The sequence below is a fragment of the Heteronotia binoei genome, chromosome 14 (assembly GCF_032191835.1).
Source record: "Heteronotia binoei isolate CCM8104 ecotype False Entrance Well chromosome 14, APGP_CSIRO_Hbin_v1, whole genome shotgun sequence".
NCBI lineage: Eukaryota > Metazoa > Chordata > Lepidosauria > Squamata > Gekkonidae > Heteronotia > Heteronotia binoei.
In genome coordinates this window covers 21,303,530-21,329,236 of record NC_083236.1, presented here as the reverse complement: position 1 = coordinate 21,329,236, position 25,707 = coordinate 21,303,530, and the positions used below count along the sequence as shown (strand labels likewise).

At 43.6% G+C, this 25,707-nt stretch overlaps 2 protein-coding genes across 2 annotated transcripts in view; one reads left to right on the top strand and one right to left on the bottom strand.

The window, feature by feature from the left end:
• TTC38 (tetratricopeptide repeat domain 38) overlaps positions 1-21,859 on the top strand; it is a 28,556-nt gene extending 6,697 nt beyond the window's left edge. Inside the window, exons 4-14 of the mRNA XM_060254145.1 lie at positions 1,470-1,641; positions 2,833-3,006; positions 4,009-4,084; positions 5,775-5,894; positions 6,657-6,716; positions 9,483-9,521; positions 12,841-12,922; positions 14,932-15,097; positions 15,284-15,443; positions 18,253-18,326; positions 19,194-21,859. Coding sequence (XP_060110128.1) covers positions 1,470-1,641; positions 2,833-3,006; positions 4,009-4,084; positions 5,775-5,894; positions 6,657-6,716; positions 9,483-9,521; positions 12,841-12,922; positions 14,932-15,097; positions 15,284-15,443; positions 18,253-18,326; positions 19,194-19,287 — 1,217 coding nt within the window. The 3' untranslated portion in view covers positions 19,288-21,859. The remainder of the gene's footprint in view (positions 1-1,469; positions 1,642-2,832; positions 3,007-4,008; positions 4,085-5,774; positions 5,895-6,656; positions 6,717-9,482; positions 9,522-12,840; positions 12,923-14,931; positions 15,098-15,283; positions 15,444-18,252; positions 18,327-19,193) is intronic.
• A 918-nt stretch (positions 21,860-22,777) lies between these two features.
• The window catches only part of LOC132582269 (zinc finger CCCH-type antiviral protein 1-like), a 57,245-nt gene continuing 54,315 nt past the window's right edge, over positions 22,778-25,707 (bottom strand). The window contains exon 15 of the mRNA XM_060253810.1: positions 22,778-24,000. Within this exon, the coding sequence (XP_060109793.1) occupies positions 23,720-24,000 (281 nt within the window). The 3' untranslated portion in view covers positions 22,778-23,719. The remainder of the gene's footprint in view (positions 24,001-25,707) is intronic.

The window sequence follows — 25,707 nt, the reverse complement described above, 5'->3', positions numbered from 1 at the left end:
AAAGCAAATGTAATAATTTTAATACCTCAGAAACAAGTCATTGTAGGTATACTAATATTTATTTATTTGAAACATTTGCTAGTCATCTTTCTGCCTTGTGGAGTTCAAGGCCCCAATACTTGATAGCTTAAAAACAATCATCATCACACAGGGAAATTCGTAAAAGTTAATAAGTTGTTAGTTCACTGTAGTTAGTTCTTGTTAGAATCCCAGCTTTTACATATGTTACAGACTAATCTGGTTTGAATGGTTTGTCATCATTGTTTGAATATATGATTGGGGAAAAAATTCTGATACGATACACATGAAGCTGCCTTATACTGACCACCGGTCCATCGAGGAGAGTATTGTTTGCTCAGGCTGGCAGTGGCACTCCAGGGTCTTAGACTAAGGTCTTTTGGGTTTGGGTACTGCGATGAGGATACCAGACTTGTGGGCATGAAAAGAGTCACCGAATATATAAATAAAGTGAATTAGAGTGTTTAGGAAAAAACTGGAACTAAAGCCTTGTAATAAAAAAGATCTAAGTAACTGAATTATTTAAGAAGAAGAAGAAGATATTGGATTTATATCCCGCCCTTCACTCCGAAGAGTCTCAGAGCGGCTCACAATCTCCTTTACTTTCCTCCCCACAACAGTCACCCTGTGAGGTGGGTGGGGCTGGAGAGGGCTCTCACAGCAGCTGCCCTTTCAAGGACAACCTCTGCCAGAGCTATGGCTGACCCAAGGCCATTCCAGCAGGTGCAAGTGGAGGAGTGGGGAATCAAACCTGGTTCTCCCAGATAAGAGTCCGCACACTTAACCACTACACCAAACCGGTGTAGAACCTCTCATCAGCCTGATAAGAACAAATGTCTGTGCTTGTATGAATTTTACCTCAGTAATTTCAGTCCCTGATTTCACCTGACCTTTTCTCTTTATAATTCAAAAATAAAAACCTTTTGTTATTTTTTAATTAAAAAGACTCCTCAAGTGCCATTTTCAAGGATTTACGTTGAAGGTCGATCCTGTCCCTTCCCTCAGGTTCCTGGACTGAGCATAGAGCGAAAAGATATTTTACTGGCAGGGTGGGAAAGCCAAGGTTTCTTCAGATGAGAAGAAAGCATGTTACCATGTCTGCTCAGTCAGTAAGGGGACAGAAAAGCAGATGGAAATCTAGCCTGTGAGGGAGAGAAGTGGATGCTCTTTTTCTAGCAGGAGCTCCTCTGCATATTAGGCCATGCACCCCTGATGTAGCCAATCCTCAAAGAGCTTAGAGAGCTCTTAGTACAGAGCCTACTGTAAGCTCCAGGAGGATTGGCTATATCAGGGGGGCATGGCCTAATATGCAGAGGAGCTCCTGCTAGAAAAAGAGCCCGATGTAGTCTTTCATACCAGCTCTTGGCCCTAGGGTTTCTGAATGTGAAGAACAAGAACTCTGTGAAATTTTGTCTAAAGATTCTTTACTTTGGGTTTTTTCCCCTCTGCAGCAATGGGGCATGTGATTGCTAATGGTTTGACTCTGATTGGTACTGGGAGTTCAGTGCGGCTTGACAAAAAATTAGATGGCGCAATAAAGAAAATGTTGGTACTCTCACAGTCTCAGCCATTAACTGAGCGGGAGAAGCTGCACGTCTCAGCGGTGGAGCTCTTTGCTAACGGGTAGGCCCTTGGTGTGTGGAGAATATGTCCAGAAGCCATTATTTAATTTTTTGACTTATAGCTCACCTTTCTTGCTGAGACTCAAGGTGAACTTCAGAATTTACACATGCCCAGGGGTCGTTTTGTTAGTTCACTGTAAGTTCTTGTTAGAATCCCAGCTTTTACATACGTTACAGACTAATCTGGTTTGAATGGTTTGTCATCATTGTTTGAGTATATGATTGGAAAAAAATTCTGATATGATACACATGAAGAATTTACACACATGCCATAAGAACAATGAGAGACATACAATAAATGTAGTAAAAAGACTGTTAGCCTTTCAATAAGATCTAATGCTCTAGAAATATTTTCTCAGCAATCATCCTTGTTAGAAAGATCTAAACGGGCATACCTGTTTTCCAGTTTCCCCCCCTTTCTTGTATAAACCATTTCTTGTTAACTTTCTTTGTAAAAATGAACCTTGTCAAGAGTGTAGGCTTCTCTAGTATGCTTTTCATTGTTTGAAATTCCTTCTGTCAAATAGATCCAAGTGGGCAGCTATGTTGGTCTGAAGCAGTAGAACAAAGTAGGAGTCATGTTGCACCTTTAAGACCAACAAAGTTTTATTCAGAATGTAAGCTTTTGTGTTCAACTTGGCTCCTACTTTGTTCTACTTCTGTCATATAGTTTCTGGATTAGTTCTCCTTGCCCCTTATCTTACCTATCTTATCTTACACATATCTTACCCAGACATTCCAGCTTGCAAGTAAATATAAAATGTTTTGGAATCAGGGGTGGGAAAACTTTTTTTTTGCGTGGGGGACGGGGGTGCTCATAAGTTCATAAGAGAAGCCATGTTGGATCAAGCCAGTAGCCCATTTTGTCCAACACTGTCACACGGTGGCCAAAATCCAGGTACCATCAGGAAGTCCACCAGTGGGGCTCCTTCTGTTACGTTATAGTTTGCCATGTCAAGCCTCCTCATCTTATGACCTGCCGAGACAAAGGTGTTGGTCCACCAGCCATTTACACCAGGTCACCTCTTGAACCTAGTCCCTGGGAATCAGCCCTGCATGACCAATGGGTTATGTTTGGCTTAGTGGATCACAGGCTGTGTAGGCCTGAATTAAGTTTAGTAGCTTTTGTTTTAAAAATTAAACCTGAACAGGTAAGTGGCTGTCAGCAACCTGTGTGTTTTCTCCCCTGTAGGGAGCTTCCTAAAGCTTGTGATACTTGGGAACAAATTCTACACAACCACCCAACTGACTTGTTGGCTATTAAATTTGCACATGATACTTATTTTTACTTGGGATATCAGGCACAAATGAGAGATTCTGTGGCCCGAGTTTATCCTCACTGGACACATGACATGCCTCTCAGTAGGTAAGATAATTTTTGTTCTTCAGCTGTCCACACAAGCTGTTTTTTAATATGGTATTTTCTTAAACCAAAGAACATATGTAAATGTTCCTTACTGAGTTTGTAGTCCTACAGAATGGCATGTAATTCAATGCAAATTGGTTTCAGAGACCCTTTCAGAATCAGTTACATTTCACAGATGTTTTAGTGTTTTCCAGTATTTATTTATTGAAAACATTTTTCTTCCACCTTATTTCCATCGTCTCAAGGCAGACAGTGTAGTACAAAGCTGCGAGGACATATTAGTCCAGTTAACAAAACTAAATGGATTAAAAACACACAAATTGCCATTTTGAAAACATACAGATTTAAAACACATACCAAGTTCACAACCAAATCTGATGGAACAATTCACTTTCCACCAAGTATCATTGGCAGTGACATCCTTAGGAGTAAGCCCCACTGAAGAGACGTGAGTAGCATCAGGGGTGGAATTCTAGCAGGAGCTTCTTTGCATATTAGGCCACACACTTGTGATGTAGCCAGTCCTCCAAGAGTTTACAAGGCTCTTCTTTGTAAGTTCTTGGATTGGCCACATCAGGGGTGTGTGGCCTAATATGCAAATAGAGCTCCTGCTAGAATTCCACCCCTGAATAGAATTCTGAACCGACTGTTTAGGATTGCTGTCTCATAGAACAATCCTAGTCAGGTCTACTCAGTGGGCAGCACTTAACTGTCAGGAAAGCATTCTTAGGAATCTAAGATGATATTGTTTGAGAGACAGTGGCTTATAGTAAGTGGCTTAGTGAATTGTTGATTGAGATGAGATTTCTTGCTTGCCGCTCGCATTATTACACAGACTTTGTAGCTGCTGTCAAGTCTATTGAGAATGCAGAGTTGATTCCCTGAATATACTAATTTCTGGAGAGACCCTCTCAGAAATACTAAGATTGTACATAACTAGTGTTTATAGACTAGAGTTATCTTTACTGGGATATTAATTAGGCTTTTTCACTCTTTGCTTAGTTACCTGAAAGGCTTGTACTCCTTCGGGCTTATGGAAACCAATTTCTTTGATCGTGCAGAGAAGCTTGCCTATGAGGTAAAGAAAGCCAAAGGCTAACCGCTGGCATTTTCAACGTGTCTGTGGAAGTGCTGAGTGAGGAAAGTGGCTAGTAGTAACTCTCAGTCCATGAAAAAAGATGATGGTTTTCCAGTGTTTTAAAAATCTGCTAGCTTCACTGAATTTCTCTTATCAAGAGTGGAGAGCCCAGAACACACTCTACTCCAACTTGCTTTGCTCACTCCACCTCCTCACACTGTTCTGTCAGTTGCTATCTGTTTTCATCTCCTCCGATAGACTCACTTGGGTGTGCGGCTGGCTGCTCTCTCATCTCCCTTCCTTCTGGCAGAGCTCTTTCCTTCTTAAGAACATAAGAGAAGCTGTGTTGGATCAGGCCAGTGGCCCATCCAGTCCAACACACTGTATCACACAGTGGCAAAAAGTCCTAGATACCATCAGGAGGTCCACCAGCAGGGCCAGAACTCCTTCCACTGTTTACCCCAGGGTGTCAAACTCATTTGTTATGAGGGCTGGATCTGACATAAAAGAGACCTTGTTGGGCCGGGCCTTGTCTGGTTGGGCCGAACCATATTGGGCTGGGCCATGTTTGTACCTATTTAAGATTAGGTAGCAGAGATATAAATTTTATAAAGAACACGGACAAACACAAATATATTTTTTTAAAAACTTAAAACATGCTTAAAATGTTAGCACTCATTGGTCTTAAAGGTGCTTTCTTTATTTCTCCCATGGGATCCAGGGAACTGGGCAAAGAAAACTCTGGCTCTTTCCTTCCTTCCCCGAAGACCGGGGGGGGGGGAGCTTCAGCCAATAGGAAGAAGAGAGGCTTGGCTCAGTAGCTCTGCTGTGCAATTGAGAGAGCCTGGTGAAGCAAACTATTCTTCCCCCCTTCCTCCCCAAGGGAGGAGCCTCAGCCAATGGAGAAAATAGAGGTTTTGCTCTGTAGCTCCTATGCAGTTGAGCAAGCCTTGCCAAGCTAACTGTTATGCAGAAGGAAGCAAGATATAGGGAAAAGAAAGCAGACGACAGCTAGTTGCTCGGGGGCCTGATAGGAGCCCTCTGGAGGCCTGGTTCAGCTCCCAAACTGCATGTTTGACACCCCTGGTTTACCCCCTAGACACCAAGAATACAGAGCATTACTGCCCCAGAAATAGTGTTGCATCTATACCTTGTGGGTAATAACCACTGATGGACCACCACTCCACATTTAATTTAATTTACGATTTATACCACGCGCTATCCCACAAGGCGGGTTCAGGGCGGCTTACAACATTAAAACATTACAACAACAATAAATACAACATATCCAATTAAACACAACAAATGTTTATCCAATTCCCTCTTGACGCTGTCTGTTCTTGTAGCCATCACTACTTCTTGCAGCACCGAATTCCACGTGTTAATGACTTTTTTGGGTGAAGAACTACTTCCTTTATTGTAAGCTTACTGCTCATTGGTTTCATTGAGTGACCATAAGATTTTGTATTGTGAGACAAGGAGAAAAGCATTTCTTTCTCTGCCTTCTCTATCCCATTCTTTATCTTGGTGTCCTAGCTATTATTCCTCTGTTACTTGTCATTGTGCCCACCCAAGAGACACAAGCCACTTGAGGCTTTTCTAAAAAAATAGAGTGAGGAATAAGAAGGCAGTACTTCAGTTAATCTCCCATAATGGAGACTCTTTATCTCTCCCACCCTTCTTCTCTTAGGCTTTAGCAATCAACCAGACAGACGCATGGTCCGTCCACACCATTGCTCATGTGAATGAAATGAAACCAGACCTGAAGAGTGGACTGGACTTCATGAAGCAAACTGAAAACAACTGGAAGGTCAGCTCCTCTCACTTGGCTGTCAAGTGGGGAACAATCATATGCAGGTCTACTTAGAATTAAGTTCAGTTTTATTTAGTGGGGTTAACTCCCCAGAAAGTGTTCGAGGTCTGCAGCCTTAGTGTAAGAGCTGTCATTTAATTGGTCAGTGTTTTTATTATTGTGAACCAGTGTTCCCTCTAAGCTGAGTTAGCATTAGCTAGCTCACAGATTTTTCACCTCCAGCTCACACATTTTTGTCTTAGCTCAGGAAGGATGACCCCAGAGTGCACTAATTTATGCAGTAGCTCACAGCTGTAATGCCAGTAACACACAACTTTAATGCCAGTAGCTCATAAAGTAGAATTTTTGCTCACAAAACTCTGCAGCTTAGAGGGAACATTGGTGTGAACTGTTTTGTAGGTCTCAGATGGAAAAGTGAGGTATGAATGTTTTACTAAGTTGCGAACTATGAAGTCCAAATTCCCCTAAGCCACCACTATACTCACTGGGTGTGCAAGCCATTATCCTTTCTTCCCCCACCTTCCGGCCAGAATTATAGGGGTGAGAATGCCTTCCATGGATGTTGTAAGGATTAATTTTGCAAGTGGGATCCTTGAAATCAGATGCTGTTGGAGGGGGGGGGCGCACAGTAGATTGAATTGGGGACCCATGTAGCCTGCCCACTATGGAGTATTCTGCCTCTGAATAGTCCTGGAATTTCTTCTAGTTGTTCAATGCTTTAATTTAATGTAAAAAATTGCTTTTTCCCATTCTTACCAGGATGGTGATATGCTTGCTTGCCACAACTACTGGCACTGGGCTTTATATTTTATTGAAAAGGTATGTGGAAATTTCTGCTGCTTTGCCAGTGTTCACATGAAAATCCTTGAAATAAGGTTGATTTTTCTTCTGTCCTTTTGTCATTTCTTTCCCTTCATTTGGTTTGCTCATTTAGATGAATTTTGATACTTTTTGATTCTTGTGCACACACACAATTTTTCACAGTATTTTTCTTCATTCTGGTCAGGTGGCATTTTAAATTCCCCCTGTCTTGGGATCTAGGGTGCTAATATTGCCCCATTTGGAGAAAAAAGTGTGTGGAATGAGATTAATTCCTTCTTTACAAGAAAGCAGCACATGCCATGGTTGAAAATGTTAGTTGGTTTCTCTTGTGTGTATGAGTCCAGTAACACCTTCAAGACTAACAGAACCTGTGGCATGGTAGAAGTGAGCAGTGACCCACGAAACTCATCCCCTGCCACAGGTTCTGTTAGTCTTGAAGGTGCTCCTGGATTCATTTCTACTGCTCTTTTCTACTGCTTAAAAAAAGAGAGAGAGAGGCAGTCCCCTTTGCAAGCACCAGTCGTTTCCGACTCTGGGGTGACGTCGAATCATGACGTTTTTACAGCAGACATTTTACGGGGTGGTTTGCCTTCCCCAGTCTTTTACACTTTCCCCCCAGCAAGCTGGGTACCCATTTTACCAACCTCGGAAAGATGAAAGGCTGAGTCAACCTCGAGTCGGCTACCTGAACTCAGCTTTTGCTGGGATCGAACTCAGGTCGTGAGCAGAGAACTTGGACTGTAGTACTGTAGCTTTACCACTCTGTGCCACGGGGCAAACCTTTTCTACTGCTACAGACAGACTAACATGGTTACCCATCTTGATCTATCTTGCATGTATGTATGGTTTGAGACAGTTAATTAGATGAGGTGATTTCAAAGGCCGCCTCATACAGATTTCCTTGATTTCATTTTGTTCCTTTCTTTCTAAAGAATCATTTGTGGCGGGGGGGGGGGGAGGCAAATAATTTATCTACACAGTTGGCTCCTTTTCTGTCCAAGTTCTCCAAAAATGTACATTTTAAAACAGCAACATAACCTTCCCTTAAAATACAGAAAATCACAACCACGTGAGAACTACTTTTCCTCTTCTGTGGGCTCATGTGCAAGGCTGTGGCAGCACACTCATGTGCTACGGCTCTGCCTACCTGTAATTCCTGTGCATCGACCTTGACTAGGGAGGTGGTGGACTGCAGACACCTGATCCTTCAGTGTAGCTCTAGCCAAGCTGTGGTAAACTTGGGCAGAAGATCATTGTGAAACCTTCTGTAACAGAACAATAATGAATTAACACTTTGTTTTTAAGTTGCTAAATAGATCTGGCTCTGTGTGTGTGCAGCATAGCTACTGTGGCACATGAGGTTTGACCCCTGATGTATATGGGTGGCATTATCCACATGCATGCTGGAAGGTTGTGGCATTAATGCCAGTTTGGTAGTTGGGGATGCTTTCTGCAATATCCAGGCCGGTGTTCTCAGAGAGCTGAGATCAAACACCCCCCACCCCCATTCCACTCTGTCATGGGCGCTTGCTGGCTGACCTTGGGGCAATCTAACTTACCTTGCAGGGTTGTTGTAAGTATAAAATGGAGGAGAGGAGAATAAGAACATAAGAGAAGCCATGTTGGATCAAGCCAATGGCCCATCCAGTCCAACACTCTTGTGTCCCACAGTGGCCAAAAAACCCAGGTGCCTTCAGGAGGTCCATCAGTGGGGCCAGGACACTGGAAGCCCTCCCACTGTTGCCCCCCCCACCAAGCACCAAGAATACAGAGCATCACTGCCCCAGACAGAGAGTTCCAACAATATGCTGTGGCTAATAGCCACTGATGGACCTCTGCTCCATATGTTTATCCAATTCCCTCTTGAAGCTGGCTATGCTTGTAGCTGCCACCACCCCCTGTGGCAGTGAATTCCACGTGTTAATCACCTTTTGGGTGAAGAAGTACTTCCTTTTATCCATTCTAATCCAACTGCTCAGCAATTTCATTGAGTGCCCACGAGTTCTTGTATTGTGAGAAAGGGAGAAAAGAACTTCTTTCTCTACCTTCTCTGTTCCATGCATAATCTTGTAAACCTCTATCATGTCACCCCTCAGTCAATGTTTCTCCAAGCTAAAGAGCCCCAAGCATTTTAACCTTTCTTCATAGGGAAAGTGTTCCAACCTTTTAATCATTCTAGTTGCCCTTTTTTGAGGTGTAGTGACCAGAATTGTACACAGTACTCCAAATGAGGCCACACCATTGATTTATACAGGGGCATTATGATAATGGCTGATTTGTTTTCAATTCCCTTCCTAATAATTCCCAGCATGGCGTTGGCCTTCTTTATTGCAGTCGCACACTGTCTCGACATTTTCAGTGAGTTATCTACCACGACCCCAAGATCTCTCTCTTGGTCAGTCTCCATCAATTAGAATGATCTAAATTGCTTTGGGTTCCCGCTGGGGAGAAAGGCAAGGTATATAAGAACAAATGTTTTAAATTGCAGTTACTGTGCAAGGGTGCAGATATCTTTCTCTGCTAACATCATGCAAGAAAGCAAGTTGGTTTTCCAGTCTGCCAGAAATTGTGGCAACGAAATTTAGATTTTATCATTCTTCACACAGTCTGCTTCTAGTTGCATCCCACTCCTTGATAACAGCCAAATTCCTGATTGGGGTGGTGGGTAGCAATGGCGATGGTCTGAGCCTACTCACTTCTGTCCGTGCTACTTGTTACCAGATCTGTAAAAATCAAAGCATGAAATTCTTTTTGCTTTTGTAGGGTGACTATGAGGCTGCTCTGACCATTTACGACACTCACGTAAGTACAAGTGTTTTCTTGCAGGCAGACGACCCTGTTCTCGCCATTCCTATCCAGCTGTGTGGTGACTTGATGCTGAAGTAATTGCTTTTCCTGGCCAAGGAAAGCTGTGGCCTGTAGAGCTTGCAATGCCATCCTGAGCAGAGTGGCACCCTTTTAAGCTCATTGATGCCAGTGGATTTAAAAGGGTGCAGCTCCACTTAGGGGGGTGCTGTCTGCCTCTTCTTCCTGTTCTGTATATTTCATTCTGGTTTTGTTAATCATGAGGGCACCGAACCGAGGAGGGGGAGCCAAGCCTTCTCCAGCATGTCCTTCAAAAGATAAGATGCATGCCGCATTGCGGCTGGCAGGGCCCAGGTGTGGCGCACTCTGATTGAAAAAGATAGAAGATATTGGATTTATATCCCGCCCTCCACTCTGAAGAGTCTCAGAGCGGCTCACAATCTCCTTTATCTTCCTCCCCCACAACAGACACCCTGTGAGGTGGGTGGGGCTGAGAGGGCTCTCACAGCAGCTGCCCTTTCAAGGACAACTCCTGCGAGAGCTATGGCTTACCCAAGGCCATTCCAGCAGGTGCAAGTGGAGGAGTGGGGAATCAAACCTGGTTCTCCCAGATAAGAGTCCGCACACTTAACCACTACACCAGACTGGCTCTCCACACCAGACTGGCTCTCCACCTGGGGGGAGGCAAAGGGATAGGAAGGGTAAGGAGGGGCAGGCGGCAGTGGCGGTGAGCAGAGGAGGCAGGCAAACTAGGAGCTTGCCTGGGGCACCGGGAGGGGGGGAGCCCAATTCGGCACCCCCACCCTCCTGGCTCCCTAGGCGACCACCTATTTTGCCTAGTTGGTGAGCCGGCGCTGATCATGAGGCCTATAAGGAATATCTTTTGAAGGACATGCTGGAGAAGGCTTGGCTGCCCCTCCTCGATTCTGTGCCCTCATGATTAACAAAACCAGAATGAAATATTCAGAACAGGAAGAAGAGGCAGACAGCACCCCCCTAAGTGGAGCTGCACCCTTTTAAATCCCCCGGCATCAATGAGTTTAAAAGGGTGCCACTCTGCTCAGGATGGCCCTGCATTCTGAATAAAACTTAGTTGGTCTTAAACGTGCAACTTGTCTACTGCTTTGTTATATATGATTAATGTTTAACATATTACAGAATAAACCCATAGTTATAAACCAAAATGATAACTCTTATAATAAACTACTGGAGCTAGTGACTAAAATAAATAAATAAACTTACTAAAAATACATCATTTGTCTATACAGCAATCTATACGAGAGAACATCATGTTCAGTTAAATAACTAATTATAGGGAACCAAACAGCAATAAAACGGGATTCGTAGCCTTCAGTTCATATTGATTGAGTTTGAATCGATATTTTATTCATTATGAAATAATCCCATAGACGCTGTTGCAAGGCTCATATAGTTGTTGGAGAACTGTCCACCCATTTTGCTGCTAGCATTGTGCAAGCTGCTGATATTAAAATATGAATTATTTTCTGTGCTTCTCTGTTTTACCATTTTACAATGTGAACTTTGCTTTCATCTACCTGACTGATGTTGGCAGGAACATGTAAGCGGAGGGAAGGGGCGACACTCTGCTGAGAGGTTCTGTCATCAATAGGCTGGTTGGTTAAAGCTGAGCCCAAAGCCAAGAACAGGCCTGATTATTTATATGTGGGGTTTCTATACAGGTTTAAATTCTTTTGGCCAGTAAATTCCAGGACAGACACTCTCATGTCACCCTTTGGAGGGGGGGTGCAGGCTGGCAGAAGGGGGGTCCTGTGCAAGAGAAGCCTAGTTACCTTGGCTGCATTTGGGCCAGTCATATAGTCTCAGCCTATCCTACCTCACAGGGTTGTTGTGAGTATAAAATGGAGGAGAGGAGAAAGATGTAAGCTGCTTTGGGTCCTTACTGGGGAGAAAGGTAGGATATAATTGAAGTAAATAGTAAATAAATATATGAATAATTGTCTAAAACCTCATAAGCAGAAGGAGAAACATTCCATTTTTGAATGCTTGTTCCAACATAAAACCTCAAGATCCAAGATAGTAATGTTTAAAATTACATATTTACAAAAAAAAAGCGAGCATACAGTTATGAGTGTTAGTCCATCTCTTCCTCCCACCCTATATCCCATGCTTATTCCTGAGCAAAATCTGAGTGCATATATAATCTTTTCTTAAGCAAGTTATCTCAGTACTCGGGCAGCATCCCATAATAATGCACACTTCTAGCCTTGCCTTGCAACAAAGAAATCACTGTTGAAACAAAAATGCTTCTTGATGCCAGAGAAGACAGAGTGAAAATACCTCAGAAATCCTTACAAGATGACTGTCAAATCCAGAGGTCACCAGGCATTAATCAAATTAAAACCACCAGATTGACGATATCTGTCCCAGGATACCTGGGTTATAAATAAATGCTTACTTTACTCAAAGGTATTAGCTATGTGGTAATATGAATATCATCTGTCAGTCTTCCCACACTTTTATGAATTATTTCAAGTATTACGGTACTAAAATATGAGAGTGTTTTGGCATACTATTACAGAAATTCTGATTCTTGTAGTATTCACTGTGATGCCCCTAAACAATCTTTGTGTACACTGTCTTGTTGCCTTGGACATTTTTTTTCTTTGCTTACGTTATTTTCCAGTTCTTCAATTCTAACCTCATTGCATTGTCTCCCCACCCTGAGTTGTTTTTATCATATTTAGTAATCTTTCTTGAGTTGGGCTCTACTTTCACACATCTTGAATAATGCACTTTCTGTCCTCTTTCAATGGACTTTGAAACTAGATTTTATTGTGTGAAATGTCAAAATCCACTTGCAAATGGTCACTAAAGTTCAATGAAAGTGGATTGAAAGTACATTGTTCAGCATGTGTGGAAATGTGAGAAAGGTGTACTGTAAATAATGAAATAAAAATAAGACATTGTGAACACAACAACCAAACTTGTCTCTGGGCAAGCATAGATCTGTGTACTAGTTTTATGAAAAGTGCAAGTTAGCTCACCTTAATCAAAATGATTTACAGAAGAGGGCCTTAATGATATTTAGGCACTAAGTCCACTGAGAAAGCAAGTTAATAAAGCAAGTTAATAAAGAGCTGAGAAAGCAAGTTAATAAAGAGCAGTTTAATTTTGAGTTTCAAAAATTAGAAGAATGCAATAGGGGACCTGCAAGGACTCACAGGGGAGGGGAAATCCCCCCCCCCCCTCCATGGGCTCCTGCTTCTCCCCTCTTGCGTTGTCTCTCTTCCTTGAATGTGGCCAATCCAAGTGCTGTCTGTTTTGTGGCTTACAGATTGGACCCAGGTGCCAGACAAGCGGGACCATGCTTGATATTGTTGATAATTGCTCCATGCTGTATCGGCTGCAGTTAGAAGGTATAGAATTGCGCTTTCTCCTTGTGTTTTTCATTAGCATCATTCAGAAAATGAGGCTTTAGGGTGATCCAGAAGGACCCTCCCCCTTTTGCCTTCACACAAAAGTAATTTTTTCCTGTTATAGTCCTCTAGATGCACATGCCTTTCTGCATCTGTTAAAATGCAGAGCTCCCAAGAAGAGGACAACATATATAGAAAAAAGTAAACAAAAAACCCAAAAGGATCCCCCTCAGAATTCCTTTTGAGAGCAATCCCCGCCCCCATGCTTTTAAAATGTCCCTTTTTTTTTGTTTTTTTGCATGCAAAGGGATGCGCTAGAAGGATTTTTTGTTTCTGTGGTGCATTGTGTGCTTCTGTATCATAGAAAGCAACAAATAATAATAATAATAATAATAATAATAATAATAATAATAATAATAATAATAAAAACCTACAGCCATAAAATGCCTTTTATATGCCAAACAACACTTTCTGTTATTTATTTTTTTTGGAACACAAGGAGCTAGCTTTAAAGGGATGTATTTCTTTGCTTGTTTTTGTTTCTGTGTTGCAGAAACACACAACTGCACTCTTTACCGCAGGAAGGGTGGGAAAGCTTTTTGAATGACCCCTTTGTATGTTGCTGTTTCTTGGTTGCAAACCAGGGGTGCACTTTTTCAGTTGTTCCCACCTCGAGCAGGACTCTGGAGAGGCAGCAGAGAAATCTCCTAAATAAATAATACCTTCCTGAGGATCCCTGATTCCTGGGACTGTAAAAAGAAGAGTTGGTTTTTATATCTCGCTTTTCTCTGCCTTACGGAGTCTCAATAAGGCTTACAATTGCCTTTCTTGTCCTCTCCCCCCAACAGACACCTTGTGAGGCAGGTGGGGCTGAGAGAGTTCTGAGAAAACTGTGACAGGCCCAAAACCACCCAGCAGTCTTCATGCGGAGCAGGAGCAGGGAATCCAACCCAGTTCTCCAGATTAGTGTTTGCTGCTCTTAACCACTACACCACACTGGTGCACACATGACACTTTTAAAAACTCCCTTTTCCCATCATTTCCCTGAACATCTGAGGCAATGGGAAGGAAGCAGTTTTTTCATTAAGCTTTGAGTCGTGGCCCTTCAAGTTCCACAAAATTTAACTGAAGATTGTGTGTATGAAACTCCTGTATCAAAGGTGGAGCTGGAGGAAGCCACTCAACTTTGGAACCATATTTAGGGCTTCTTAGCCATCTGCTTCCACTCTCCTCTGCTGACTGTGTTAAACAGAAAGAATAAGCGGCAAAGAGCCAAGTTTGGCCTGGCAAAGCAAGAGCTGCCCCCACCCCCCCTGGCCTTCATTCTCTGCTTCTCCCCGACCCTCAGCATTTTGTTCTGATGGTTTAGCTACAAATTCTAGCTGAACTGAGTTAGAGGCATTCAAGTGGGTAGCTGTGTTGGTCTGAAGCAGCAGAACACAGTTTGAGTCGGCGAAGAGGTGGACTCAGATGGTCAGGAAATATTTATTCCAATAGAGAAAACTATATTTTACATTTTAAAAAGCATTCCAAAACTAAATAGATCAATGTAATGTATGACTGTTCCAAAGTCAGTTCCAGTGCGTTCAATGGGGCCTGCTCCTAGGTAATTGCATAGGGAAAGGAAAAAGGAAAGGTCCCCTGTGCAAGCACCAGTCGTTTCCGACTCTGGGGTGATGTTACTTTCACAACGTTTTCACGGCAGACTTTTTTACGGGGTGGTTTGTCATTGCCTTCCCCAGTCATCTACACTTTCCCCTCAGCAAGCTGGGGACTCATTTTACCAACCTCGGAAGGATGGAAGGCTGAGTCAACCTCGAGCTGGCTACCTGAAAACCCAGCTTCCACTGGGGATCGAACTCAGATTGTGAGCAGAGTTTAGGACTGCAGTACTGCAGCTTTAACACTCTGTGCCACGGTGCTCTTCTTACTGCATAGAGTTGCAGTCAAATAATTTTCTTCAAAAAAGACTAGGCTAGATGTTCTAAATATGTGGTGCTTGCCCTTAGGTGTGAAAGTGGGCAACAGGTGGAAAGGAGTAAACCAGCTGACACAGAAACATGCCTCAGATCATGTCCTGCTCTTCAACAATGCTCACATTCTGATGGCTTCGTTAGGGGCCAAGGACCAAAAAACGACTCACGAGCTGCTAACGTCTCTCCAGGAACTGGTCCAGTAAGCTGCAAATAGTCTTAGAATACAGATTTCTTTTTCTTCTTGCTTGATGCTTTTTTAAAAGGGTTTAGTTCTAATTTTCTGCCTTGGTTCTCATGATCTAGTGGTGCAGCCGCCCCCAATGCAGCGGTTTATTAATGCTTTAGTTGGCTGTTGTGACTTCTGCCTCTCTTATCTGTTCTCCAGGGCACCTGGCGAAGACTACGAGCTAAACCTGTCTTCAAAGCTGGGCCTTCCTCTGTTGCAAGCTTTGGTCGAGTTCGAGAGTGGCAACTACGACAAGGCAGTGGAGTTGCTCTATCCCATTCGCTACCAGGTGGTTGAGATAGGGGGAAGCAATGCTCAGGTAAAAGGGCGTGGCGGGGCTTTTGTAAAATGGGGATGTGGCTGGCTTTGGTCTGTCCTGAGTTGGTGCTCCAGGAAAGGTGGAGGCTAGCTGGAGAGGAAATGTCTCCAGGAGTGCCTGAGGCCTTGCTTCAGCTTTGAAAAACAAGTGGGAATGAGAGCTGTGCTGGGCTTAGTTGGAGATGGCTGCCATGCTTGTTCTCTAACCCTGTTCCTTCTGAATATACCCAAGAGCTGAAAGCCAAGAACTACTTGCGGGTTCATTGCCAGGCCTGCATACATTTCAGGGCCTTGGTGCAATTTCCACCCCAAAACCACCTGGAGGTTTAGATCTGATAGGAGTCAATCATGCCCAGTAGTCAGTGACCTTTTCACTTCTGTGCTGCTCATTAGTTTCATTGAGTGACCATAAGACCTTCCTCTGATGGTCTTCTGACCACCATGAAGGGAGACGGAACCATCCTTCCCCCTTGGAATTCCAACAGGGACGTTTCTGCTTTCTTTTTCTGCATTCCTGCTCCTCCCATATTTTGTTTCATGATTTAGTTTTCCTGCATGTTAGACAATTGCGATGCCTGTTCTCTTTCACTGCTGGCATTTATCCAGTTTGCAGTCTCTCCTCCCACATCCTTCTCAGGCAGTGTAGTACAAACAGCATTGACCCATCAAATGAGGGGAGATTTGCAGCTCTGAAAAGGTTTTTCCACCTTTTCTTGGCCTCATCAGCTGCTTTATTTCCCCGTTTTTTCTTTTCCTCAGAACAGTGACTGAAAATTGGAACAGTTCCTTTTGCTGAGGCCTTTCATGGCAGTTACACTGGTTAGAAAGTCAGATTCCCATGTGGCTGGCCAGGGAGACCAAATTCTTACACTAGAGGGCAGGGGAACTGAACTCACTTGTTAAGAGGGCAATATCTGATATAAATGAGAGCTTGTAGAGCTGGGCCATGTGTGTCATAAAATGTAATGCCAAGTAGCAGAGATATAAACTTTATAAAAGACATAGACAAACACAAATACTTTTTTAAAATTTAAAATAAAACATGCTTAAAACATTAGCATTTGTTGGTCTTAAAGGTGCTTTCTTTGTATCTCTCCCTTGCAATCCAGGCTCTCTCAATTGCACAGCAGAGCTACTGAGCCAAGCCTCTCTTCCTTCTGTAGGCTGAGGCTCCTCCTCCTCCTAGTCTTCTGAAGAAGGAAGGAAATAGCCAGAGTTTCCTTTGGAGCAAGCTATTCCTCCCCCCTTCCTCCCCAAGGGAGGAGCCTCAGCCAATGGAGAAAATAGAGGCTTTGCTCTGTAGCTCCTGTGCAATTGAGCAAGCTTGGCAAAGCAAGCTGTGATGCAAAAGGAAGCAAGAGAGAGGGAGAAGGAAGTAGATGACAGCCAGTTGCTTGAGGGACTGATAGGAGCCCTGATTTGGCCCCCGGGCCACATGTTTGATACCCTGCTAGGCCTGAACCAGCTGTGTGAAGAATGACCAGCGCTAGTCACGGATCAGAGTATGACCCCTGGGCTTGCTCTAGTGTAGAGAATTTGGGCTTCCCTGTCAGTCTCCAGTGGGCTATTAAAATCAGCTCAGTGGGAAAGCTGTAAAGCTCTGCAAGGCTTCAACAACAGTGGCATCTAGCTCTCAGTCAGCCCTGTCTCCTTAAGGCAAGGAAGGAGGCAGCAGGCCCCTCTCCTCCTCCCTGCACCCAGAGCCAAGGGGACCTGCATCAGCCAGAAGGAATTTCCAGCTGGGCATTCTTTTTGGTTCAGAAGAAGCTACACATTTCTCAGGAGGACAGTGTCATGTTAAAAATCCATCACAGTCACAAAACTGTTTAATTTACTTCTAATTTTATTGCTTATTGTTATTGGTAAAGTTTGTTGCAGTCCACCCTGAGCCCGCTTGCGGGATAAGGCAGACTAGAAATTAACATGAATAAATAAATGAAATAAAAAGATCAACACCCATTTCCACAGGGACAAAGATTCAAAGACCAAAAAATAGTACATGGAATACTCCTGGGTTATTGAAAGAGTTCCTGAAATGTCATAGGCTGGTTTATTTTTGTTCGTTTCCTGCCCGTTTAATGTGGGGAAGAATGCTTCCAAGGCTGCTTTAATTGGGTGAACGAAGGCAGGCCTTTCCCTAGCTTACAGGGTTCCCAGTCTACAAAAACCTTGGCTCTCATAAGAATGGTGGTCTCTTCTACAGACATCGCAACCAGAGGGGCTCTGCAAAGCACCCATAGGCTTCAGTCTCCTCCACTGTTAGGCAGCGTAAGTTGGAGGGCTCCATTTCCTGTGATATTTCTGCCTTTGAAAGAAGAATGTGGCACTTCTGCATCCTTGTTACTGCACGATGACCCACTGATAATTTTGCCCATGATACTGATTTATTGTTTTATTAAATTTTTATCCTGTCCTTCCCTGCACTCAGGGCAGCTCACAACAATTAAAAGCACAGTTAACACTATAAAAGTCTTTGACAGGTCTATTTTTTTTTTTACACATTAGCTACAGCAAGATGGCCCATAAACCTAGGAGCATGCTCCTCCTATAAGTCTATAGAGATGTTGGGGGGGGGATGGAGCAGGGGAGGCCAGAATAAATGAGACACCCATTGCCTCAACTAAAGGCCCTGTGGAACATCTCCGGTCTTCTGCTGATGTTTAAATTGACAGTGAAATGAACACTTAGCAGGGGCTGGGTGGCCTCAGTAGCAAATCTTCCTTGCTTGTGTGTTTAAATCACTGACAATCAGGAATCCCTCCATCTCTTCTTACACAGCTGTAACATCTGTCACTTGAATTTCCCCCCAGAGAGATGTTTTTGCCCAGCTCCTGATCCATGCTGCGTTAAACTGTAAATCCAAAGCGAACCAGAAACTTGCCAGGTGAGTGAGTACCGTTTTCTAAAAATGACATCTGGATTTTGCTTAGCTCAAAAGGCAGGGACGAATCCATGAACATAGGTGGTGTGTGAGAAGATATCTCTAGCCATCTCAGTCCCTTTACACTGCATCCCAAAAGGAGTTGCCAGTGTGCATATGTCGGTGACATTGGTGTCTAGCGATGCTGGGACAGACAGCAAGCAATTGTAGGCTTTGAAGCAATGCTGCTTGAGAAAAGGTGAGCTAGCTGAAAAATGATTGGCAGCTCACGGAGCTCATTCTGATTGGGTGAAGGCAGCTTACTGTGGAATGGGACACTGAGTTGTTTAAAAAATTCAAGTGGGTGTACTGGAAACAAGGGGATCCCCTGTGCGCCAGGGGGACCTGGCAACCCTATGTACGTCTCTGCTGTTCTCTAGAAATTGCACTTGACCTGCATTCTGCCCTAAGAGTATTTCACTGCCAGGAAGGTTGGAGGGCCATAAGCTGAAAATAGCTGCTGTTCTAATATGGGACTTGCATAAATTTGGTTTATATAATCTGCTAAAAAGCTGGGAAGTGCCCTTGAGATTCAGCTGCAGTAGCTTGGGGGGTTGCTGTCCTGTGGATTCATCCTTAGTAATATTTGAAGGCTGGGCCATTCTGCACGCTGAGCCCATTCTGAGGGTCCTTACACCACGTTGGGCTGAAACCCGGCAGGGCAGCAGCTGTCTGCCAAGGGCCTTGCAAAATTGGCCCAGCTCACGTATGACTGGCTGTGTTTAAACATAACAGGATTGCTGCTTCCAAGGACATTTAACTGCTGCAACCAAAACAGAGCCTACTTTAAGAGTTTTCCCATTCTCTCCTGCCCCCTCTTCTGTTCTTTAGATGCCTTCTGATAGAACGTGAGGAACTTAGACCAAATGCTCCAATGACTGAGCGACTCATGCGGAAGGCTGCAGCTGTTCATGCCCTAGGATAAAACTTGGAAGTTTCTCAACCAGTTTCTAATCAGCGTTCTTAGTCCGAATCTGTTTCCCAGCACAGCAGTATGCCGTAATCACTGCCTAAATGCGACAATGAAATCTAGTATACCTCTTAAGTGCGCGAGGTCTTTGGGAATTGCGATTACAAAGATTCCTTTTTATTCCTGGACTTTCGGGTACACGCTTCTTATTCTTGCACTACCTTTGACCTGTCTGTTCAAAATCAGTTGCTTTTTTGCATATCTAGAGAAGAAAAGGGGAAATGGGAGTTAACTGACTGGCTAAAGCAAGAGTTCGTATATTCTAAAACACCAGTGGGGATTGTTTGATATTAGGATTAACAAGGTGAGCAAGGTGCAGAATGTGATTTGGACGTACGGAATGTATAGTCCTGACCAATGTTCCCTCTAAGCTGCAGAGTCTCGTGAGCAAAAATTCTACTTTGTGAGCTCCTGGCATTAAAGTTGTGAGCTACTGCATGAATAAGTGTGCTCTGGGGTCATCCTTCTTGAGCTAAGACAAAAATGTGCAAGCTGGAAGCTAAAAACCTGTGAGCTGGCTCACGCTGACTCTGCTTAGAGGGAACACTGCCACTGACCCACTGGAATGCACAAGCGGCATTTACAATGAATGTATTTTGAGCAGTTGGGGATTCCTAGAAACCATCTTGTTTTTACCATTAAGCCACAGCTGACTTTTGGTGACTCTGCAGGGTTTTTGAGGCAAGAGACAGGCAGAGGTGGTTGGCCATTGCTTGCCTCTGAGTCAAGACCAGTATTCCCTCTAAGCTGCAGAGCCTCTAAGCCTGCAGAGCAAAAATTCTACTTTGTGAGCTACTGGCATTAAAGTTGTGAGCTACTGCATCAGCTAGTGTGCTCTGGGGTCATCCTTCCTGAGCTAAGACAAAAATGTGTGAGCTGGAAGCTAAAAATCTGTGAACTAGCTCATGCTAACTCAGTTTAGAGGGAACACTAGTCAAGACCCTGGTATTCCTTGGTGGTCTGCCATCCAACTACTAGCCAGGGCGATCCCGCTTAGCTTCCAAGATCTGAGGAGACTGGGCTAGTCTTGGCTTTCCAGGTCGGGACAACTATGTACCACTTCAGATATTCCATTTCATCTGTGCATTTTTTCATTCACTTGTGGTCACTGTATGTGAATAAATTTTATTTTTATTTTATTAAGATTTATATCCCACACTCCTTTTAGCGGGCTCAGGGAGGCTAACAATCAATAAAACACAACACAGAAACATAAGATGTAAACAATCAAGAAATTGGAAAAAGGAAAGGTCCCCTGTGCCAGCACCAGTTGTTTCCGACTCTGGGGTGATGTTGCTGCTTTCACAATGTTTTCATGGCAGACTTTTTTACAGGGTGGTTTGCCATTGCCTTCCCCAGTCATCTACACTTTCCCCCCAGCAAGCTGGGGACTCATTTGACCGACCTCGGAAGGATGGAAGGCTGAGTCTACCTTGAGCCGGCTACCTGAAAACCCAGCTTCCACCAGGGTTTGAACTCAGGTTGTAAGCAGAGTTTAGTACTGCGGTGCTGCAGCTTTAACACACAGCGCCACGGGGCTCTTCTAGACATTACTATATCATAAAATAGACAGTTAAAATTACAACATTGGTAACCTGTAGTGTTATCAATATTATCCAAGGATCTTATCAATGTGGTGCTCAGAATATTGTTAGTGATATTGGCCAAGACTGTCAGTTATGTGGCAACTTGACAGCTATCTCCCATTAGTCGTTAAATGCAAGGCAGAATAGTTCGGCCTTACAAGCCCTGCAGAACTGTGGGAGGTCCCTCAGGACTCTGATGTTTTCCGGTAGCACATTCCACCATGGGGGAGCTGCCACAGAGAAGGCCTTGGCCCTGGTGGTGGTTAGCCGGGCTTTCTTCAGCCCAAGGACTGTTAAAAGATTTTGAGATCCTGAATGCAGTGCTCTCTGGGGCACATGTGGGGAATGGCAGTCCTGAAGGTAGACAGGTCTCAGACCATATAGGGCTTTAAAGGTTAACAACCAGCACCTTGAAACGAATCCAGAACGCCACAGGCAGCCAATGCGGTGTTTTCAGCACAGGCTGAATATGCTCCGGTATAGGAAGCTCTTTCCTACCTGAGGTTTTGTTTTTTAAGCTACAGCTTAATATCCACAGATCTGTTTCTACCTCAGGATGCGAGGAAGGGACTGGAGCCATGTTGTTTTTGTTAAGTGCTAACTACTCCAGGTTCTTTTGTAGCAAGGGGAAGATGGCTCCCCCCTGTGGTCTGCTTCCAGGCGATACATGCCTCCTTCAATTGGCAGAGGGAAGGAGAACAGCTGAGTCCAGGCCTGTTGAGAGAAGCAGAGGAAGTGGGGACAGACCTTGCTGGACAGGAGAAGAGGTGGGAGACAGCTCGGAACAGCCCAAGGAGATGAATGTTTCTATTTGAAATTGGCACACTAACCAGCAAGATGAATGTTTAAGTGACATGATTGTGCTGGAGAGCACACCTGTATATGTTAAATTTGGGACGATTGTATACATGCACACTTCTGAATATATTCTCTAGAACATCTTTATAGTCAATGGTTATATGTTCTTGTCCTAGCCTTGTGTGTGTTTCATGGTGTTTCTAATACCCATTCCCAAACAGCAGCAGCTGTTTCCTCCACAGTTTCTTCTTCCACCAGAAGGCAGAATGATGTTGCTGCCACTATCTTGAACAGCAGAAACTGGTTTTTAGAAAGCCAGTGGTTGTTGCACCTGGTAATTCATAGCGGAAGGACCATTTGAGTGTGGACATGTTCAGAGTTAACCCTGTGTGTGTGTGCTGGTGATGTTGTGTTGCAACGAAGAGGGCCAATACCATCATACATAGAAAGCTGAAGCAGCCCCCCCCCCCTTTGCATTTTGGTACTCTCTGCAGTGCAACATCACTGCCAGTCGGACTGGACCACACTGGGCTAGGTGGAGCAGTTAAGTGATCTCACTTGATAGCAGGCAACTGTAGTTCTCTGCTGCCCAAAATCAGAGCCAGCCTCTGAAGCAACCCTCATGCTATAGCCAGTCCCAAGGACATACCCCCTTCTTGGCTTCTCTTCAGTTCCATTGAATGCAGTGAATTTCGATAGCATGGCAAAGAGGTCAGCTTCCTGGTCCAACTGGGGCCTCCACACACATACCATGCCCTTGTAAATGAAGATCCACCACTGACAGCCTAAATTTTCATTCCTAAAATCAAATTCCAGTAATAGTCGATAAGAAACAGTGAAATCATTAACGTTTTGCTGCTCTGAATTCTACCTGAAAATGCAATGAAGAGTTAAAACTGCAGAAAGTCTTTCATTTGTCAAAACGTATTTTGTCATGCTTCCTGTTTTTGATATCCTTCTGGTTGTCCTAGATGCAAAAGGGATGAGGTGATATCCAGGGCATTATCCCTGTCATTCACAATTCCCCTTGCTTAAAAAGCAAAAAAAACCCCACAGGATGCTGATTTTAAAAAAACTTTATTTTTAAAAACCTTTACAGAAACATTACCTTAACCTACAGTTACCCACACACACTACATCCTCTACTTTTGCAGCACAGTACGAGAAGAACTTGTAAAGCGGGGGCAGGGGGTGTCAAAAATTAAGGTGAGAACACTACCAACTAATCACAATACCCTCTAGAGAACAACACCAGTCTTACTAAACGTGTCTGGAACATTTTTCTCTGGCTGGCAGGGTGGCTATTCACTTTTGCCATAGTTACTGTTAGGCAGAGCTTAGCAGTAATTTCTTGTAGGTTTAGTACATTTGGCCAGGAGCATTCTAATTATCCAAAACCAAGAAAGTATTCATGTGTTCGATTGCGATTGTGTAATAAAACGGCCAAACGTATTTGAGCTAAGCTGTCTCATGATCAAAAGCGTTTTATCTATTCACCATTAACTGGTCATTGTAGACTAAGCTACGGAATACAGACGATCAGTAACAGCTAAACATCCTGCGTGCAACCGAAAGCTATTCAGGGCCAAGGTCAACAGCTGTATCTTTTGACACAAGTATGCTGCATGTGTCCCTGGCACAACGAAAATTAATCTCCGTCAAGTAGAACAAAGAACATATGCATCTATTTCTCTGTCCTACATCATTTGATGGGTACAACACCCATCCATAAAAATCGTATAACATTAAAGGTTAAACTGCAAACTCTTTAACATTTTTAAAAGTATGAAATTGCTTGTAGCAAACTGTTTCATTTCCCCCAGAAAAATCCAACCTTTCCTTACTGCAGTACATATTAACATACCATTGTTAGAATTCAGAATATATGGCTCCTAGCTTCCTCAACATTTATTACGCATTTCGGGAGGCAAGGATTGCTTTAAATCTGAGCTATTACAAAAGCTTGTAAAAAACACTTGTCCAAGTGTCGCAGACGTCATTATTTATGCTAAAATACATTTCTTTTCTTCGCTGTAACTGATCATATACGCAGGGTAAATCTGATGCTTCTCAAAGACGACAAAGATGGACGGATCAATCATCTTGTCCACGCAGCTGTCGTAGCAGTGGGTCGTGACAGAAGATCTGAGTGGGGGGCGATTGTAACTTTGATTCCCTACCACAAAATCACCAACCAGAACACGAGCCACAAACATAGTTTTCCCTTTGGCATCCAGCCGACAGTATTGGTGGGAATACTTTGCTTCCCTAGCAAAGTAGCTTCCTATAAAGAAGTGGGAAAGACAAGTAAAAATGTTTGTAATGTATTTTTGTAAACGCAAAAGTGTGCAATTACAGCAGAGTACTTTATATATAGTTGCGTGCTACTAGAAGATTTTGCCCCAGAATCTCTCAAAAAATCTGATTACTATGTAAACAGGAGAAAAATTCTTACTACTGGATTCTCCGCAAAGAATTGCTACTTGATTCCTGATACCAACAGACAAGACATACTCTCTGGAAAACAGCTCTGCACTGGCCCCATTGAAGTGCATCATAGCAAGCCAAGGGGGCAGTCAGGGGGATGCCCCGCATTTCAATCTGAGGAGGATCACAGCACTTATGAAGAGAGGCAAACAGAAAGGAGCAGAGGTTCTAGCAAAATAAATGCAAGAGGACAGTAAGGTGAGAAAAAGGAGAAGCAGATTGCCGAAAAACATTAAGATAAACATTAAGACTTTCCCCTCCCGCCCAATATATCACAAGTAAGAATCTTGTACAGAACAACCGTATGCCTGCATTTAAAATACTGTATATAATTCTGGTTGTCATATTTTAAAATAGATATCTGAGAGGGGAAAAGTACAGAAAGAGGGCAACCAAAATAAATAAGGGGTTGGAGAACCTTTTCTATGTGAGAAGGATGAAGCATCATAAGTCTATTCAGCGTAAGGGAGAGGGGGGAAGGAGAGCTTATAAAATTTGCAAGCAGATTGAGAGCTTTTCCTCCCTCTTCTGTAATACTAGAATGAAGGGTGCCCAATAAAACTCATAGGTTCAGGACAGGCAAAAGGAAACATTTCTTGCTCAACAAGAAATTAAAGTGTGGGATTCACTGCCAAGGATTACCATGAGCATAGGTGGCTTTTAAGGGTTAGAAAGATTCAGGAAGGATAGGTCCATCAACTATCGACCGTGGTGAGTGATCACAAAATACAGGATAAACAGAAAGCTGGGACTCCCCGTGGTTTGTTTTCTAACAATCAGAAAAAAAGCAAAACTCTTAGAAAACCACAGCACTCTTGGCGGAAGCAATACCAAGGCTGCAGTCAGACGAGCTATTTGATGTTAATGCACATTCAGACAGCAACATCTGTATCCCGATCCCCAGCCATCGCTACACTGTTCTCACCCCTCTCTAAAGCAGACTTTTTTGACACCAGGGAAAGTCTGGTCTTTACAGATGTTATTGCTTTCACCCCACATTTCCAGATGTCAGAATTCCCTCACTGTGATCTCAAGCCAGATGCAAAGTCTGAACCTTCCCTTCCATTTTCAAAAGTCAACCATGTGCACATAAGTGGATCTCTGCCTAAGGGTCATGAGGCACTGCTCTTATTTTTATGTGCCCCAATCTTTTGTTGGGATTAAAGGTAAAGGTAGTCCCCCCTGTGCAAGCACCAGTCATTTTCGACTCTGGGGTGACATTGCTTTCATGACGTTTTCACGGCAGACTTTTTACGGGGTGGTTTGCCACTGCCTTCCCCAGTCATCTACGCTTTCCCCCCAGCAAGCTGGGGACTCATTTTACCGACCTTAGAAGGCTGAGACAACCTTGAGCTGGCTACCTGAAACCAGCTTTCACTGGGATTGAACTCAGGTCATGAGCAGAGGGCTCTGACTGCAGTACTGCAGCTTTACCACTTTGCGCCACATAAAAAAGCCCCATTCTGCCATTTCTTGGTGTGGGATGGCAGTGTAAACAGTTCCT